This window comes from Tripterygium wilfordii, chromosome 5 (assembly GCF_013401445.1).
Source record: "Tripterygium wilfordii isolate XIE 37 chromosome 5, ASM1340144v1, whole genome shotgun sequence".
NCBI classification, from domain to species: domain Eukaryota; kingdom Viridiplantae; phylum Streptophyta; class Magnoliopsida; order Celastrales; family Celastraceae; genus Tripterygium; species Tripterygium wilfordii.
The window spans coordinates 196,765-215,371 of NC_052236.1; the positions used below are offsets into that span (position 1 = coordinate 196,765).

The following is an 18,607-nucleotide window of genomic DNA, read 5'->3' on the forward strand; positions in this document are numbered from 1 at the left end:
TTACCACCCGTTTCTTTACCAAGTGGGGACAAGGCTTCTATTTCCTCCATCGACACTGTATCTTTCAACTCAAGCCACCACTTAAATAATGTCATTTATGTGCCCAGTTTTAATATCAACCTTTTGTCAGTGAGTAAAATCATAGATGGATTTCGATGTTCAGTAACCTTTTTCCCTTCATGGGTTGTTTTGCAGGACTTGGTTTCGAAGACGACGATTGGAGTGGGTAAACGACGTGGGGACTTATACTACTTGATTGCTTTAGCCAACACCATCCCTCAACCGGCCTGCAACCTAGTCTCCATTTCTCCAGAACTTTGGCATCGTCGTTTGGGGCATCTCTCATCTACTCCCTTGAAGGTCTTAGCTAGCAATTCACTAGATTGTTCTTTTTCTTCTAATTATGTTTGTGACATTTGTCCTTTGGCAAAACAAACACGTAAACCTTTTGGAGTCAGTACTATCTCTACAGATAGACCTTTTGCTATTACATTGTGATATTTGGGGTCCGAATAAAAATCCTTCACTTACTGGGGCTTATTATTTCTTATCTATTGTTGATGATTTTTCTCGTTTCACTTGGATTTTTTTGATGCGTCACAAACATGAAACTCAACACATTCTCAAGTCTTTTTTTGCTTATGTTCAGACTCAGTTTCGATCTAAGTTCAACAAATACGAGCTGATAATGGGGGTGAATTTTTGTCCATGCGTGAATATTTCTTACACCATGGCATCATTTTTCAGCATTCTTGCGTTTATACGCCCCAACAAAACGGGGTTGTTGAGCGCAAACATTGTCATTTCACCATTGCCCGAGCATTACGTTTTCAATCACATTTACCTATCAAATTCTGGGGAGATTGTGTCCTCACGGCTGCTCACATTATCAATCGTTTACCCACAAAACTTCACCACCAAAAATCTCCATATCAAGTACTCTACCAAAAGGCCCCCACATATCATCACATGCGAGTCTTTGGCTGTCTTGCCTATGCTACCAATGTCAATCCCAAATCCAAGTTTGATACTCGTGCTCACAAGTGTGTATTTATTGGTTATCCCATTGGCCAAAAGGCCTACAAGTTGTACAATCTCACCACTCATAAAACTATCACTAGCCGTGATGTTCTCTTCCTCGAAAATACTTTTCCTTTTCAAAGTCAACCACCATCAACTTCCCATAACAATTTATCACCCGGCCCACCCCTTCCAATCCTCCACAATGAACCTTATCTACCACCCTTAGCTTCCGCACCTACCGCATGTGACACCAGCACACCCGACTCTACTCCTCCAGATTCCTCTTCCACTGACCAACCACCTCCACCTCCCGTATCACCGACATCTGCTCCTACCTCCAATGACCATATCACCTTGCCTACTTCCGTTCCCGCCTCCACTGACCAGTCACTTTCTGCTGCTCACAACGACATAACCCCACCGATCCCTCCTCGTATATCTACCCGTCCTAAACAACCATCAGTCCTACTCCGTGACTTTGTATGTTCCCAGGTTACTTTACCTCCACTCTTATCTTCGTCTTCACCGCTGGGTCTTCAAAAAGGTAGTCGTTATCCTCTCTGTAATTTTGTTTCTTACCATCGATATTCTCCGGCACATCTTTCTTTTGTTCATGTTGTTAGCAGTGCAGTCGAACCTAATACTTTTGCAGAAGCTAATGCTGATCCAAATTGGCGTGCCGCCATGGACTTCGAGCTTGCTGCTTTTGCTGATAACAAAACCTGGAGTCTCACTCCATTACGCCTGGCAAATCTCCCATTGCTTGTAAATGGGTCTATAAAATCAAGCATCGTGCCGATGGCTCTATCGAGCGTTACAAAGCTCGCCTCGTCGCAAAAGGTTTCACCCAAATGGCCGGTATTGACTATCATGACACTTTCTCTCCCACTGCGAAGATGGTCACCATTCGGTGTCTCATGGCTATTGCTGCCAGTCAGAATTGGTTTCTCCATCAACTAGATGTCCACAACGCTTTTCTCCACGGTGATTTACATGAAGAAATCTATATGACTCCTCCTCCCGGGATTCGGCGACAGGGGGAGAATTTAGTATGTCGCCTCCACAAGTCTCTTTACGGACTTAAACAAGCATCACGACAATGGTTTGCCAAGTTCACAGAAGCTATCCTTGCAGCCGGTTTTGTCCAATCCAAAGCTGAATATTCCCTCTTTACCCGCAGATATGGTAGTTCCTTTACAGCACTACTAATATATGTTGATGATATTTTACTCACAGGCAACAATATTGGAACTATCAATACTCTCAAAAAATTTCTCAATAGACATTTTCGCATCAAGGATCTTGGAGATTTGAAGTTCTTCTTGGGTATAGAGGTCTCTCGATCTAAGCAAGGAATATATATGTCACAACGGAAATATGCACTGGAGATTTTGAAAAAAAATGGACTCTTGGGGACTCGGCCCATTAGCTTCCCAATGGAGGAAAGTAAACTGTCTACAGTAGTGAATTATTGAAGGATCCAGAAAAATATAGACGAGTTGTTGGTCGTCTAATCTATCTTACTATCACTCGATCGGACATCACTTATTCTGTACATGTTCTTAGCCGGTTCATGCACCAACCACGCCTTCAACACATGGAGGCTGCTCTTCGAGTTGTTCGATACCTTAAATCCACTCCCGGTCAAGGTTTGTTGTACCTTTCAGATAACAAATTAAATTTGATTGCTTACTGTGACTCGGATTGGACTGGATGTCTTACTAGTCGTCGTTCAACTACCGGTTATTGTGTGTTTTTGGGAACTTCATTGATATCTTGGCGAACAAAGAGACAAAAGATTGTGTCATTATCATCAGCTGAAGCAGAATATCGAACAATGGCGGGTACATGTTACGAAATAACTTGGTTACGGTATTTATTGAAAGATTTATCCTTTGCTCAATCTACTCCCTCTATTATGCACTGTGACAATCAGGCCGCACTTCATATAGCAGCAAGTCCTGTTTTTCATGAAAGGACCAGGCATATTGAAATTGATTGTCACTTCGTTCGTGACAAAATACTTGACGGGACTGTTGCCACTAAGTTTGTTAGTTCTTCGCAGCAACTTGCAGATTTATTCACGAAAGCATTGGGGAAGGATAAATTTTCAGTTATGTTACGCAAGTTGGGTGTTCTTGACATTCACTCTTCAACTTGAGGGGGAGTGTTAAACAAATAAGGAAAGTATATATTAGTTGTAGACATATAGGAAGTAAATATTTCATTAGCTTAACATCCGGTAGACTTGATTCAATCCCAAGATTGTAGTAATTTGATTGATTGTAATTTCATTGTAATCTCTCCTTTCACACATGGGAGACTCTGGTATATATACTCTTACGAAAATAATAAGAAGTCAAGTTGTCCAAATATCTTTTTCTACAGATAGAGCCAGGTATCGATGTGGGGTTTTGATTTTTTTTTCCCTTTGAAAGCAAGCCCCCACCGACCACCAATACTATTTGTCTGCAAATTCACTTCTTTTCAAAATAAGAACCTCTTCCTTCCGGATCATATAGGGGTCCTTTTGAAGTGGATATTTTGAATTGGCTTTTAGGGATTGGCTATTGCTTGCTTTCCTTCCAAAATCTTGAAGGTTTTCTCCGTATGTTTAAATAAATCTAGTAGCCTCAATCTAGTTACTGAGGCTAGAGTTAGACTACTCTATAATCCCAGCCTCTCTCTACACATGTTAGTTTGTGAGAAGATATATCAGATTTATTCCAAGCCTTAAGTAAATCTGTAGAAAGAGAGGGAATCTTATTTTGGTGAGTGGGACATGTCATCTCTGTTTTCGTTAGATCATGACATTTCAGAGAGGAGAGAGCAAAGTCAGTAATTGTTGTTAAGGAGATTGCAGAGAGGATTGTCCATTCATCCATTGGGTTAATGGAGGCAGACTTTATTGGTGAGAATGGGCAAAAGTGAAACTCCAGCCGTAAATGTTTTCATATTACCAATTCCATGCACAAAACGTTGCATTGGTCTCTTCAACTTTGATTGCTGTCTGCATATTTAATTATAAATCTACTTTTCCGTAAGCCTCTGTTGTCCTTTTTTCAGTATTCTAATTTCGATTTTGTTATGGATTGTCTGTTCCCAAACGAAAGGACCCTTCCCTTCTGAGTTAATACCATTAATGCAACAATATTGTTAGGTAGTTGATGAAACTCAAATATTTTAAATGAAATTTTAAAACATTTTAACTTTTAAAATATATGTTAAATTTTTAAAAAATTATATATTCAGAATCAACACATAAAACTCTTTCTAACAAGATCTATTGTCAATGAGTTTTATAGGGTAAATATTAATTCCATTATTTTTTTAATGAAATTTCAAAAATAAAACAATGAATTCTAAATTGTGCTTTAAAAAACAATAAAATCTATATTAAAACAATAAATTTTGGACAATGTAAATAAAACTATTTCATTGATTAAATCAATGTTATAAACCTGTTGGGCTCCCATGGGTTACCAAACAGATGTGCTACATGTCATTTTGATAATGCAAGCTTCATTTATTATGTACACCTATTTTTGGCTTCTTTCTCTCTCTTTCGTTTCCATGAAAACTGAAAAAAGTAGTCCGATATTTATTTTTGAAATAAGTTCAAAATATGATTAGATTACATCATCATGTTCGATGATTAGTGATTTTCCGTCGGGTTAATACCACTTTGGGTCCCTATCATTTTTGCATACTAAAAGATAATCAGTGTTTCAATTTACACACCGTTGTTTAAAATGTTTCAATTTGATCATCCAATGATAAAAATGTTTTAAATTGATTATTCGGGAAGGTTTTCTCTGTGTGGAATAGTCAAACTGCCTATGGATCATATAAAGTCAACCTTTTATACTAATGTGGATTGACATTTGCCATGTGGATTATTTTTTTAAAAAAAATATAATGACAAGGCAAAATTGACATTTCCCTTTGCTTTCATTTTCGATATCTCCTTTCTATACTTCCCCTTTTACACTGAACCTCTGCTACTTTTTCCGCCACCTCCACCCAGTCCTCCTACCTCATACTCCTCCTCTCCAATGGTAGAAATTTGTTAACTCACACCTCTAAAAGGAACTCCTCATCCTTGCTCCAATTGGATCCAGAATTACCGTCCTCGAAGGATGATTTCGTGTTTCTCACTGTGAGCGAGTGTTAGGGTGTTGGTTGGGCAAACAATTCACAACTTCGAAGGTTGCAGATCTTGCAAAGCTGTTGAAGGAGGCGCAGATAGGAAGGAGAGGTTGTGTTTGGAGGTGGAGAGGCTTGAATTGAGCGTTGTGATCATTGGGAGCTGAGGGTTTGGAGCTGTCATGAGAGGACTGAAATTGGGAGGTTAGGGTTAGAGAGCAGGAGAGTTTGTGAGAGATGAAGACACGTGTATCGCTTGATTTTTTTCATCTGTTATTTTTTGTAAAAAAATTGATTATGTCCACGTGGAATCAAGAATTTGGCAGTCAACCTATCACATGGGCAGTTTGACTGTTCTAAATTGGGAAACCTGCCTCAATGATCAATTTGAAACATTTTTATCATTTGATGACTAAATTAAAACATTTTAAACAATGATATATAAATTGAAACAATAATTATCTTTCTTTCAGTGTGTAAAAATGGTATTAATCCATTTTCCGCCTTGTTATAGTAACCTAGTGGCCTTGAGCACATTAGGTCTCTTGATGCCACCCTCATTGTTGTTTTGGATCAAAAAGGATGTAAAATACATATTATTCAAGTGCACTACAGCTTAGTTTGTGTATTTCAACACCATCCAGCAGGCAGCATTGTTCACTAGACATTGACAAGTTATTTTAAAAAAAACTGCGATTTAATATTTTAAGTTGAATAATACTATATTTGATGATCGATGTTCATGAATCATGATATATGGCTATATCTATGAAGCCAAATGCATATTCTTGATTTAAACAAGCATATGCCTTGATAAAAAGGCATATTCTGAAGCCTTAAACAAGAAAAACAAAGTGATGAGGCGGATTTAACAATAACATTTCCCTCATCTATTTGAAAGAGCAACTAATAAATGGAAGCCTTAGCCTGCACTACTTGTACTATTTGTGATAATAGGAATTGAAACAACTTCAATATGAGTAAAGTGGTGCTGGTCACTGGCTGTGGCAAAGGTGGCATTGGCTACGAGTACTGCAAGGCATTTGCTGAGCAAAACTGCTATGTCTTTGCCTCTGATATCTCTCAACGTATGAACAACGTGTTTGACCTCTCGTCGTCGGATAACATTGAGACGTTGGAGCTCGATGTATCCTCAGACGAAAGCGTGTCATCAGCAGTGAATGCAGTTGTATCCAGGCACGGCCGCATAGATATACTGATCAACAATGCCGGCATAGGAAGCCCGGGACCCTTGGCAGAGCTTTCTTTGGAAACAGTTAAGAAAGCTTATGAAATAAACACATTAGGGCAACTAAGGTTGGTGCAGCACGTGGTGCCTCACATGGCGGCGATGCGAAGTGGGAGGATAGTGAATGTGGGGAGTGTTGTTGGGAAGGTACCCACGCCATGGGCCGGTTCCTACTGTTCTAGCAAAGCTGCAGTGCATGCAATTTCAGACACTTTACGCGTAGAGTTGAGACCTTTTGGGATCGACGTGATCCTAGTGCTTCCTGGTGCAATAAGGTCCAACTTTGGTAATTCCAACATGGAGAGATTGCAGAATCACGAGTGGAGACTGTATAAGCAATTCAAGGATGATATTGCCGAGAGAGCTAGGGCTTCTCAAGTTGGTAAAGCAACCGATGCTACTGTTTTTGCGAGACATGTTGCGAAGAAGGTTTTGAGGTCAAGGCCACCAAAGCAGATTGCGTTTGGTCACATGACTGGTTTATTTGCCTTGCTTTCTTGGTCTCCGCTTTGGGTTAGGGATCTTTTCTTTTCAACTCGTTTCAACCTTAATAAAACACTCTAACATCATATGTAAAACTGATCTCTTGTATTTTGTTTTTCCCCTGCAACTCTGTTTCTCAAGTTATTGTAATAAGTAATCCATCTTCTTGCATTAGACTTTCAATCATGGTTTGTGGAGGGAAAGCCGCCTAATGATCCATCTATCACACATCCCCATCGATCTGTTCCACACCAAAAAAAACACAAAACACAAAACAAAAAACAAAAAACAAAAAAAAAAACTTGAAAATGAAAGGCTTCCAAATTATATTGAGGCAGCTTGCACCAAAGCCAAAGATCTCGTGCTAGGCCTTCGATTCCACTATTTCTAGCAAAATATTTTATTGACCACTCACGGTCTAAGCTACGGTGGGTGTACTCTCTCATCATTACGTCAATCAAAAAAGAGGGTTCTAGGGTAACTGTGACCCTCTCCATTTTTTTTTCCAAAACCAAATCATTCCCATGGAAAATCTGTCTCCGCCAACTTGGTCATGCAAACATTTGCATGCATCTTATTATGAAAGCAACATACGTAGGTGGGTCAATTATATTTTTTCCAAAAATAAAATTTTAAAAATTAGGGGGAAAAAACATTTATGGTTCATGGTAACTGAATTAACCAAGGTCCTCAAATGGCCTAACTACCATTTTGCTTCCCCAAATCACCAAATCAAGCTCCAATGGAAGATGTAAAAATTGTGATTCACTTTCTTGGATGCAAAAATGGATCCAAAGGTGAGAGAAAAGTATAAGATGCAAATGGTAGTTATGACAAATGACTTCAAATTTTGAAAATGTGCTAATTTAAATATATTTGAAAATTTGTTATTCATTTTGTTATTTGGGTCAGAGTAGATTACTTTATTGAAAAATCAAATGAGGTATTAAGTTACTCTAGTGGTAATTAAATGGTGTTTTGATTACTGCATTTTGCAATTAACGTGGAAACGAGATGAAGGTCAGGAGTCAATCCCAAAACTATTTAAATAACCGAATATTCAGAAGAATTGAAAGTTTGCGTTATATATTTTGGTTTGAGATCATTTGAAATCAAAGCTCACGAATGAAACAAAAGGGTAAGGCAGTCAAAAGAGTGATTTGCCAAAACTAGAGAGTGTGGGCTGGTACTGTATATATTACCAACTGACTTGGTCATACCCGCTGGGTACGTGCTGAGATGTCCTATCTATCTATCTATCTATAATATACTAGATAAAACGAGGTCTATTGAACTCTAAACTAGTTTGTCTTTTTTGAGATGTTATATATCTTGGATTCTCAATGTTATGGCGAGTTTTAATTTTTAGTAAAAGGAAAAGGCAGAGCAACAAAGGGAAGGGAGCGTAGGGTAAAGCAAAAAAGAAAAGAAAAGAAGAGGTCTTTCTCATTCACAGATCCCTATGAAATGCTGGAAGGATGCCCAGCATTTACTTGCTTGAACTCATTCTTTTTGTTTAGTTTATAGGAAGTTGCTTTGTTCTCTTTATCAATCTTTTCAGAGGGAAGGGAGAGACTATTGAATATAGGTTTAGTTGCAGGAGTTTGGATTTGTTTTCTAGATTTTGGTCCGCTCACTTCCTGCAGTTATAGCTAGACAACAAAAAACCCAGTTTTCAGAGATTTGAGTGAAGCAGCAAATCAAGACAAAAATAGATATGCTTGTATTGATTAGCTTATTTGTTTCCCAATGATTGATGATAAATTGCCTACAAATCTCCTCTTAGTGCAAAAGAAAAAAGAACAACATTCATGGAGAAGATCAAGTCCTTTAATAATAATGATCCTGAAAGAACCAATAGTAACTGGTTGGGTTTCTCGCTTTCTCCTCACCCCCAAAACCAAACACAGCCTTCCCCTGCTGCTGCATCTGCTGCTTCTTCTTCAGCTACTATCCCAACAAGCCTATCCCATTCTACTCAACAAGTGAACTATGGCATTTACTATGGAGTTGAAGGAGAAAATGGCGGGGTATTTTCTCCTTTACCTGTGATGCCAATCAAGTGTGATGGATCTCTTTGTTTAATGGAAGCCATAACAAGGTCACAGTCACAAGGTTTGCTCCAAAAACAGTTCTCCTTTCATTGTCATTTTTTGCTTTGGGAAGTAAATTTGTAGTTATTATTGTTCAACTTATGGACTCTTGTGTCTTTTTATGTGAAGCAAGGGTAACTACTTCAACTCCAAAACTGGAGGACTTCTTTGGTGGAGTTGCAACTATGGGGACCCATCCCTATGAAAGCAATGAGAGAGAAGCTATGGCTCTTAGTTTGGACAGCATTTTTTACCATCAAAACGCAGACCACAACAACTCCAACAATGAAAACTGCCTTAACCATATCCAAGAAAACTCCAGGCAACATGAGGACCAGCTTCAACAATACCCATATAATTATTCTGCCATGGAGCTTCCAACAATGGCAGATGATGGGTTATCTGGAATGAAGAACTGGATTTCTTCTAGCCATGCTATAGAGCAGAAGGTTTTGGGTTGCATGGGTTATAATGGTGGTGAATCTTCTGGTAGGTCTTTGAGTGCGATGTCGGCATATGGAGATTTGCAATCATTGAGCTTGTCCATGAGCCCTGGCTCCCGGTCAAGCTGTGTTACTGCATCACAACTAATCTCTCCTATCGTCACTGACTGTGTAGCCATGGAAACAAATAAGAAGAGGCCTAAAAAGGTGGATCAGAAGCAAATAATTCATAGGAAGTCCTTGAATACATTTGGGCAGAGAACCTCTCAATACAGAGGTGTGACAAGGTTAGTTATGGTTCATCATCCTAATTCCTTACCTATAAAAAAAAATAATCTCCCCCCCCCCTATTTTTGTTGCTTTATTCACTGATTTCTGGCTGTATTTTTGCTAATCAATCAGGCACAGATGGACCGGTAGATATGAAGCTCACCTTTGGGACAATAGTTGCAAAAAAGAAGGACAAAGCAGGAAAGGCAGGCAAGGTTAGTTTGGCAGCTTTGACTAAAATTCAACATTGCTTCTTGGTGTTACTGCTACTATAACTCACTGATTTCTGGTGTCTTTTGGCTTCATGTGGATACCATTTCTGGTCTAAATAATGATTCTCAGTTTATCTGGGTAAGTACTTTTAACATTCAGTGATTGAAGATTTTAATCTAGATGATATTATCATTTTAATCAAGCTGCTCCAATAAAATGATATTCAGGAGGTTATGATATGGAAGAAAAAGCTGCTAGAGCTTATGATCTAGCTGCACTCAAGTATTGGGGCCCCTCAACCCATATCAATTTCACTGTAATCATTGAACTCACAAAAACCATTTCTCACTAACTAGGAGTCTGTTTACAATCTTCTATTACTGAAATGAAGTAGGGTTATTGTTTTGGTAGTTGGAGAATTATCAAAAAGAACTTGTAGACATGAAGAACATGACCAGACAGGAATATGTTGCCCATCTAAGAAGGTAAACTTTCAAGTGTTTGAATATGCAATTCTGATGCAGTACATTACAATTTTCTGTTGTCAAAAAATGTCTTTTTGACTTTGTGAGTTACAGGAAAAGCAGTGGCTTCTCAAGAGGAGCTTCAATGTACAGAGGAGTAACAAGGTTTCATGATCCTACTTGTGCACAGTACTATGAGAAAGAACTCCTTTTTCGCTTAAACGTCTTTTTTAATGTCTCGAATTGTTTAGCAGGCATCATCAGCATGGAAGATGGCAAGCTCGGATTGGCAGAGTTGCTGGAAACAAGGACCTTTATCTTGGAACATTTAGTGAGTTACTTTGATACTTTACATGCTTTTCTTGAATTTCAGCTTTATAAGATTCCAAGGGCAATTATGATTTGAGACGAAATTTCAGGTACTCAAGAAGAAGCAGCTGAGGCTTATGATATAGCAGCAATAAAATTCAGAGGAGTAAATGCAGTTACAAACTTTGACATTACAAGATACGATGTAGAACGAATCATGGCTAGCAATACCCTTCTGGCCGGAGAACTAGCCAGGCGAAGCAAAGAGACAGGCCCTGACAATGAGGCTCCAAATAACAATGGGGAAGGCATTCCCTTGCAGAAGAACAATATTGAAGCTGATTCAGATTTGAAAATGGCTTTCAAATCGCCAAATGTTTTCGATAGTTGCAAGAACCAATCTCTTTCTTTGGTACCAGAGAATCACTTGTCGAATGCTTCTTCATTGGTGACGAGCTTAAGCAGCTCAAGAGAAGGAAGTCCTGATAAATCCAATAGCTTACCAATGATGCTTCCAATGCCTCCCTCGGCCACCAAGTTGTTTACTACTACTACTAGTACTACAAGTAATATCATGAACTCTTGGACCCAACTGAAGCCTGGACTTTCCTACCCACCAATTCCAGTTTTTGCTGCCTGGACAGATGCATAGACTTCTGGAGCTGTAACCCAAGCTAAAAGAAAATGATGGATGGACTAGAAAAGGATTGGTTTTATTTTACTTTCTTTTTTTTTTTTCTTTTTTCAATGTTAGTAATGAAATTGGAGAGGTAGAAAACCGTGGTGTAAGTAGGTTCAAGAATTTCAAGTCTTGTAGCTGCTTAAGTTGCATGAATATCCGAAGACCAACATGATTAAAAAGAAATCTAAATGGGCCCATTGCATCATTATGGTTCAAGTTTTATTTGTCGTCTTCAAAGTACAAAACCAGCTCAGTTTGTGATACACTACAATCATGTGCAGAGATGGCCATGGCCCTTTTGCTTTGAGCCTTTTTGACCATGGAATTTGGCCATAATCACTAGCTGCCTCATTTTCTTATGAGCTAGCTATATATATATATATATATATATACGCATGGTGATAAATCAAGAGTGGGTCAGTGCACATAAATAAATCCAAAGAGACATGCCATAATGAGGAATATTTGTAGTGAGATTTTGTCTGCTATTAGGTGAAAGTGTATCTTTACAAGCCCATTAAAATGTGATGTAATGATGTTATGCTGTGCACAAAAGCTACTCCATGTCCAAACTTACGTGGATTTCCCATCCAAAGATCAGTCAAATACGTGTGTTCACACGTGCTACCATTAAACAATTATTGCACCATCTACGTTCTCTAATGGACCTAGTCAAGCGATAAAAAGGAAATTATTGCAAAGTAGCATCATCACCAACTCCATTTATATATGCAAAGAATAAATAAAAAATTTAAGTGTGAGAGTTGATAAGATAGATGCTTTTACATTAGAGCTGCCTGCTTATTCCACCACATTTACCCTACCCCTTTTTTTTTTTCTTCTTTTCACACATGCTTTCTGTGTTTTTGTTGCAATACATATACAGCTTTGAGGGATCCAAGCAATAGAAGAAATCTCAACGACATACAGTTGCTTACATTACATCCCCATCTTGACGCTTAAAACTAAACATTATTTTTTCGTATTAGAGTGATGATTGTTTCGTTTTTAAAGACAGACAATAAACATAATCATGAAGACAAAGAATCGCCAGAGAAAACATAGCGAAGGTAAGGTCAAAAGGGATGACAGACAGTGAACAGCTGCTTATTTATTTAAAGAGAGAGAGAGAGAACAATGAACAACATTGGGCCTTGGGGAAAAGATTGCCCAAGTTAAAGTTGTTATTCGGCCGAGAACAAGGGAACACTACTCAGTCCACATGAAAACAAAATACCCATCAACAATACGAATTGGGCCAGGCCCCAGACATTTGTTAAGGTAGAGACTTTAAAGCACTTGTTTTAATTATAGGGAAAATTCCAGATCGATACCTTTATGGAGACTTTTGGACATCTAGATTCACTCAAAAAACACATGGACACATAAGTATCCATGTAAATACCAATTATATCACTACCCCACTATATATTAGTTCATGTTATTATTTCAAACAGTAACATGAAAGAAAAAGTCTCAAATTCAAACGATTTTGGCGACAATTCGCTACATCGCTAATGTCGTTAGACTCCCCTCATTGAGACGCATGATTCTCAGCTAGATTCCATCCAAAATGGCCACCGAAAAGAGAGATCCAAAGTTGGCCCGTTTTCCTCGCATAATGTTACTGTTTCAAACAGTAACATACGATCTTAGATTTGTAGTAACATTGAAACAGTAACATATGATCTCAGATCCAGACTCAAATTACAATTTCATATCTCATATTACATCTCTAATCTAACAAGATGAAGATGAACACTAATAAAAATAAGAATAACAATAATAAGAAAATGAAAAAGATGATTATGGAGGTGCGATGATGGTGGAGGAACGACGGTGGCGGTGGTGGAGATGGAGAGTAGTTGTCTTAAATCTAAGTATTTTTTAGATCTATACCTATTGAAGAAAAAAGACAAATGTGAGATTATGTAATTATTAATTTTCAAAATAGGTATTTATGTGGAAAAGATGCACTTTTATGGTAAAATATTTTTTTCTTTTACCTAAGTGTTCAACTTTCATAAAGTGAGCACTAATATGTCATTTTCCGTAATTCTCTTATGCAAGTTATGAGGCTTTTGTCTTGGACACCTGGGCTATACATCAAAACAAACACTCAGAGGAGGAGGAACTTTAATCAAAATCTGCCATAAATATAATATGTAGTTCTCTGCTGAGTCCATTAAACAGAACGTAAAGATGGACTTTGTCTTTAGCTTACGTGTATTCATTTTTCGTTCCAGAAAAATATCATTAACAGCAATTAGAGCAGCCTGGTTTGGATCAACTAGATGTGTCAACAAATCAAGCGATATTTGTACGACAAAGTAATACTACGTCGTGTTTGATTTTAGACCCCTTTCGGACAATAATTCTTTTTTACTTTGGATATTAGAAAGGGGTTGTTTTGTGTTTGGGTGTGTCATATTATTCCACATAGCACTATATATGTTCATATCCCAAAAAACGAAAAGGATTTTTCGAGAAGAAACCAACAAGAGACCTACTCAAGCGCACTGCGTGTGTTGATTTTGAAAGCTTTGGAGAGAGACCCGGTCGAGCGTCATGTAATAACTTAATTAGCTATATATAGTGTTAACCAATAACCAGGAAAAGAGGGATTATTTTAATATATATATATATATATAAATGAATTATAAGTCAATGGTGATAAGGAAGGTCAATGACAGTATTTATTGTTAGATATATCCCACATCGGTTGGTTATGTGAAACATATGTTGAATATAAGGACAAACCTCCTCTCACTTCAATAAGGTCTTTTGGGATGAGTCGGGTAAGGGCCCTACTTTATAGGAATGTATCGGAGTAAGCCGTCAGGGGTTGAAAACTCCACGTGTGCATGGCATAAGGTGCCCAACTCTGGCTTGCAACCCACACACATGCGGGGATGTTAGATATATCCTACATCGGTTGGTTATGTGAAACATATCCTGAATATAAGGACAAACCTCCTCTCATTTCAATAAGACATTTTTGGGTGAGTTGGGTAAGGGCTCAATTTTATAGGATTTATTTATGTTACCCCAAATTGCTCCCTGATGTGTCATATGCCCACAAAAACTTTAGGATTGAAGTGGACAAGAGTTTGGTTTGGAGTGTTTAGTCGGAGCATGAAGAGTGAAGAGATGAGCATGCCACCGATGCCACTAAAACTAAAAGAGAAGATATTATTTATATATGTCGTTTGGGATCAAAGCTGAGACTGAGAGGTGGAAAAGCAGAGGGCCTCCGTCCATTTGGGCCAACTCTCACTCTCATAGTCGCACGAGTAATGAGTACAACCCCAACACTATGTTGGCTTGCTGCCCACTTATTGGGTCCCTTTCCCTTTAGCCTTGCCTACTATTTAAATACTGTTAAACCCCGGGCATGGCACCACTCACCACTGTGCTGTAGGGATGACAACGGGTCGGGTACCCTTTCAATTAATGAATATCAAAACCGTTTCCATTTAAGTTACTCAATATCAAAACCGTTCCAAAACAGTTTAAAAACCATTTAAATTTTCAAAACCGAAACCGTTCCATAACCGTTTACCATCGGATACCTGTTTACCGTCTAACTTTTAATATTTTTATTTTTCTATAAATGTATAATTAAATTTTTTTAAAAAATAATATGACTTATCATGTTGTTATAGGTTGAATGTAATATCTATATAATTATATTATATTATTTTATTTAATATGTTTGATCATGTTAAAATTTAGCATCCTAGTAATATACCTTTATACAAATGATTTATAATGTTATTACTATAATTTACTTTTTAAATTAAACAGTTCGGGTACCCTAAACCCGACATCAAAAACCAAACCCGACCCTAAACCATAACTGGTTTGAAAATCAAAACCAAAACCGTTTTCAAACCCTATAGGATTGGTTTTCGGGTACCCTATAAATAGTGTTAGGGTCGGTTTTTTTTGCCATCCCTACTGCGTTGTTGCTGATTTTTATTTTTCTTCCCCCCTTTTTTTCATTCTTGTGTGAAGACGAGCATCAAGAGAAAAATATAGTAGTTGAATGACTCTTTTGTAATGAGGTTTTATTCTTAAAGTTATTTATGAGTCAACTCGAATTTTGACCATAAACTCAAAAAACAACAAAACACAATGATTATTAACTATTAATAAGGAGTTAGGACAAAGCCCACCAACAAATTCCTCCTTTCTTTCAAAATTTGCCAAACTATAAATATACGAAAATGACATGTAACCCATGGAAACCCAACAAGTATATTCTATTGATTTAATCAATGTAATAGTTTTATTTTCTCTCTTTTATCTCATAATTCATTATCCAAAATGTATTGCTTTAATATAGATTTTATTGTTTTTTAAAGCACAATTTAGAATTTATTGTTTTAGTTCTGAATTCATTTGTTTTGAAATTCCATTGAAAAAAAAAACAATGAAATTAAGATATTTCATTAAAAAAAATAATGGAATTAAGATTTATCAGATAAAACTCATTGATAATGGATATTGTTAGAAAGAATTTTATGCACTGATTCTAAATATGTATTTTTTTTTTCAAATTTAACATGTGTTTTGAGAGTTAAAACGTTTTAAAATTTCGTTTAAAATACTTGGGCTACATAACACTAGTAATAAACATAAGCAAAAAATGGAATAATTTATTCCTTTCCCTAGTCAGCCTCAACTTTTTTGCTAGGAATAAGTCATTCAAGTATTTATGAAAATATATTTTTTTCATCAGAAGCCACCAGACGCATGTTGCTTATGTTATTCACTTATTCATCAAGCAATACCTTTTTTGATTTAAAATGGATACTGGAGTTTTCTTGACTAACAAATTGTGTTTCCAACTTTCTTCAATCCCAGTCGTCATTTTTACGCGAACATTTTACTTATATATAACTTCATTTTATTCGAGATGATGATTAATCACATTGGAGTTATGGGGTAGACGGCTGGTTATGGTTTAACAAATTGTGTTCGTTCTTCTTATTGTGAAGAAATTCAATTTCTATATATATATATATTTTTTTTTTTATTTTTTTTTACACCCCCTGCTTGGACTTGGACTGGGACTGGAGTAGTGGAGTTGCATTTTGATTATTGTTGTTGGCATCCTGTTTCCTAAAACGCATCATTCAATCACCGGTCGACAGCAATGCCTCTCACCCATCCCCGGTATGAATTTACTAACAACTCCCTGCCTACGTGTTGTCGCTATCTCACGCCTCATACCTGCAGGTTCTGCACCACTAACAGTCTTATTTTCACCACAACTCTCCCACTTCCATCCCTGCCCTTCCCCCCTCCCTCTTCCCTTCACTTTCGATTCCTAACTTGCGCCCATCCATGATCCATGATAGAATTTAATTAAAGGTCGTGCTCCTTCGAGCTTCAACATTCGGACAAACGTAGAGACGCTTTGCATACTGTATTAGTTCTATCTATTTTTTTTTTAAATTCAATTTCTATAAATGGGCCGGTGGAGGGCTCTGCTCTTCCTCTCCCTGCTAACCTGCGCCTCTCTCCGACTCTCCTGGTCAGATCCGAACGACGAGCTCTGTCTTACCAAGCTAAGCGAGTCCTTCAGGGACCCAACCATGGCTCTCCACAACTGGACCAAGTCCATCTTCGCCAACCCTTGCAGCGGCTTCACTTCCTACCTTCCCGGTGCCACCTGCAACAATGGCCGCATCTACAAGCTCTCCCTCACTAACCTCTCTCTTCAGGGCTCAATCTCTCCTTACATCTCCAACTGTACCAATCTCCAAACCCTCGACTTATCCTCCAACGCTCTTTCCGGACCCATCCCCGCCGATTTGCAGTATCTTGTTAACCTCGCCGTTCTCAACCTCTCATCCAATCACCTCAACGGAGAGATCCCTCCGCAGCTCACTCTCTGCGCTTACCTGAACGTAATCGATCTCCACGATAATCTGTTGACCGGGCAGATTCCGCAGCAGCTGGGTTTGCTTGTTCGACTCTCTGCTTTCGATGTGTCTAACAATCTGCTATGGGGGCCTATTCCGGTGAGCTTGGGGAACAGGAGCGGTAGTTTGCCGAGATTCAATGCGAGTTCGTTTGAGGGGAATAAGGATCTCTATGGGTACCCTTTGCAGCCGATGAAGAGTAAAGGCTTGTCTGTCATGGTAATTGTTGGGATCGGATTGGGAAGCGGATTTGCCAGCTTGGTGCTCAGTTTCACTGGCGTGTGCATATGGTTGAAGATTACTGAGCGGAACATGGCCCTTGAAGAAGGCAACAAGATTAGCCAGTCAATGCCTGATTATTGAGCTTTAATCGGTTAAATCGCCATCTTAGGTAGCTATCTTAATTAATTCCAAATTAATTATTGAATCGAAAGGGAAAGGTTGGATTCTGAACTTGAGGTATGTTTTTTTTGGCTTTACTATTATTGGGAGAGTTGTGTGGGATAAATGGATAATCGATTGATGGGTTTTTGGAGGCTTTGCTGATATAATTTTCGTCTCTCTTTTTTTTCTTTTTTGTTGGGAATTCTGTAATCTTTGTTCTCTAGAATCAAACATTTGTACAAAGCAATTCAAACATGAATAGTGCAAGCTCTTTTACTGGAGACTAGAGACCTCTATCCTTTTTCTCTCTTTGTGAGCGATTATGAGTATATGCATTATATATTGAGAGTTTTGAGAAGAAATTTGTCTAAAATTTGCGCAGAAACAACTGGTTGAGCTTGTTTGTTTCTCGGGAAAACAGTTGCATTTATTAAAAAGCAACTTTAACTACTTGCAGTGGCCTTGTGCTTTGCCATATTGCCACATGGCGGGAGACCAAAAGCTCTTAAAAAATTCACCATGGTTTTGCTCTTAACATTCTGGCATCCAACACACTACACAGGTTTATGGTCTCCAGTCTGTCACAACACAGCTTTCTTGATCGAGCATTTATTAAAAATATTGTTCATCGAATTTTGGTTAATGAGCATATTTTGATAACTGTCATGTGTTGATGATATTTTTGAAGATAATAATTAAGTGGTGTGCCCAATAAAAAATAATGCAATGCCTCCCAATAGACTATCCGTAGTTGTACCCATGATTAGAGCATCCACAATGGTGCTACTTGTGCACACACTTCAAATTTCACTAAATTATATTCTCTCTCTTCTCATTTCTCTTAGGTGGCACAATTTAATTGGGTGATTGGGTCCCACAATCTATACTATTCATCAACACTCCATACATTCCAAC

At 38.0% G+C, this 18,607-nt stretch overlaps 3 protein-coding genes across 4 annotated transcripts; all 3 read left to right on the forward strand.

Annotated features, from left to right (window-relative positions):
• The first annotated feature begins 6,129 nt into the window (after positions 1 to 6,129).
• LOC119998140 (short-chain dehydrogenase ptmH-like) lies at positions 6,130 to 7,195 on the forward strand. The gene has a single exon (XM_038845370.1). It carries the CDS (start codon positions 6,146 to 6,148, stop codon positions 6,980 to 6,982), a length of 837 nt encoding a protein of 278 aa, XP_038701298.1. The 5' UTR covers positions 6,130 to 6,145; the 3' UTR covers positions 6,983 to 7,195.
• Positions 7,196 to 8,225: 1,030 nt separating this feature from the next.
• On the forward strand, positions 8,226 to 11,595 carry LOC119998430 (AP2-like ethylene-responsive transcription factor ANT). The gene is made up of 9 exons (XM_038845759.1): positions 8,226 to 9,016; positions 9,124 to 9,724; positions 9,840 to 9,922; positions 10,050 to 10,058; positions 10,148 to 10,236; positions 10,332 to 10,405; positions 10,499 to 10,549; positions 10,639 to 10,715; positions 10,804 to 11,595. The coding sequence occupies exons 1-9, from the start codon at positions 8,713 to 8,715 to the stop codon at positions 11,343 to 11,345; spliced, it is 1,830 nt and encodes a 609-aa protein (XP_038701687.1). The 5' UTR covers positions 8,226 to 8,712; the 3' UTR covers positions 11,346 to 11,595.
• Positions 11,596 to 16,477: 4,882 nt separating this feature from the next.
• Positions 16,478 to 17,988, forward strand: LOC119998322 (receptor-like protein 44). 2 transcript variants are annotated; one of them, XM_038845625.1, is made up of 2 exons: positions 16,478 to 16,809; positions 16,923 to 17,988. In XM_038845625.1, exon 2 carries the CDS (start codon positions 16,979 to 16,981, stop codon positions 17,669 to 17,671), a length of 693 nt encoding a protein of 230 aa, XP_038701553.1. In that variant the 5' UTR covers positions 16,478 to 16,809; positions 16,923 to 16,978; the 3' UTR covers positions 17,672 to 17,988. The 2 variants fall into 2 exon arrangements, with proteins under 2 accessions (XP_038701553.1, XP_038701551.1); XM_038845623.1 differs by having other exon boundaries at positions 16,479 to 17,988.
• The last annotated feature ends 619 nt before the right edge of the window (positions 17,989 to 18,607 follow it).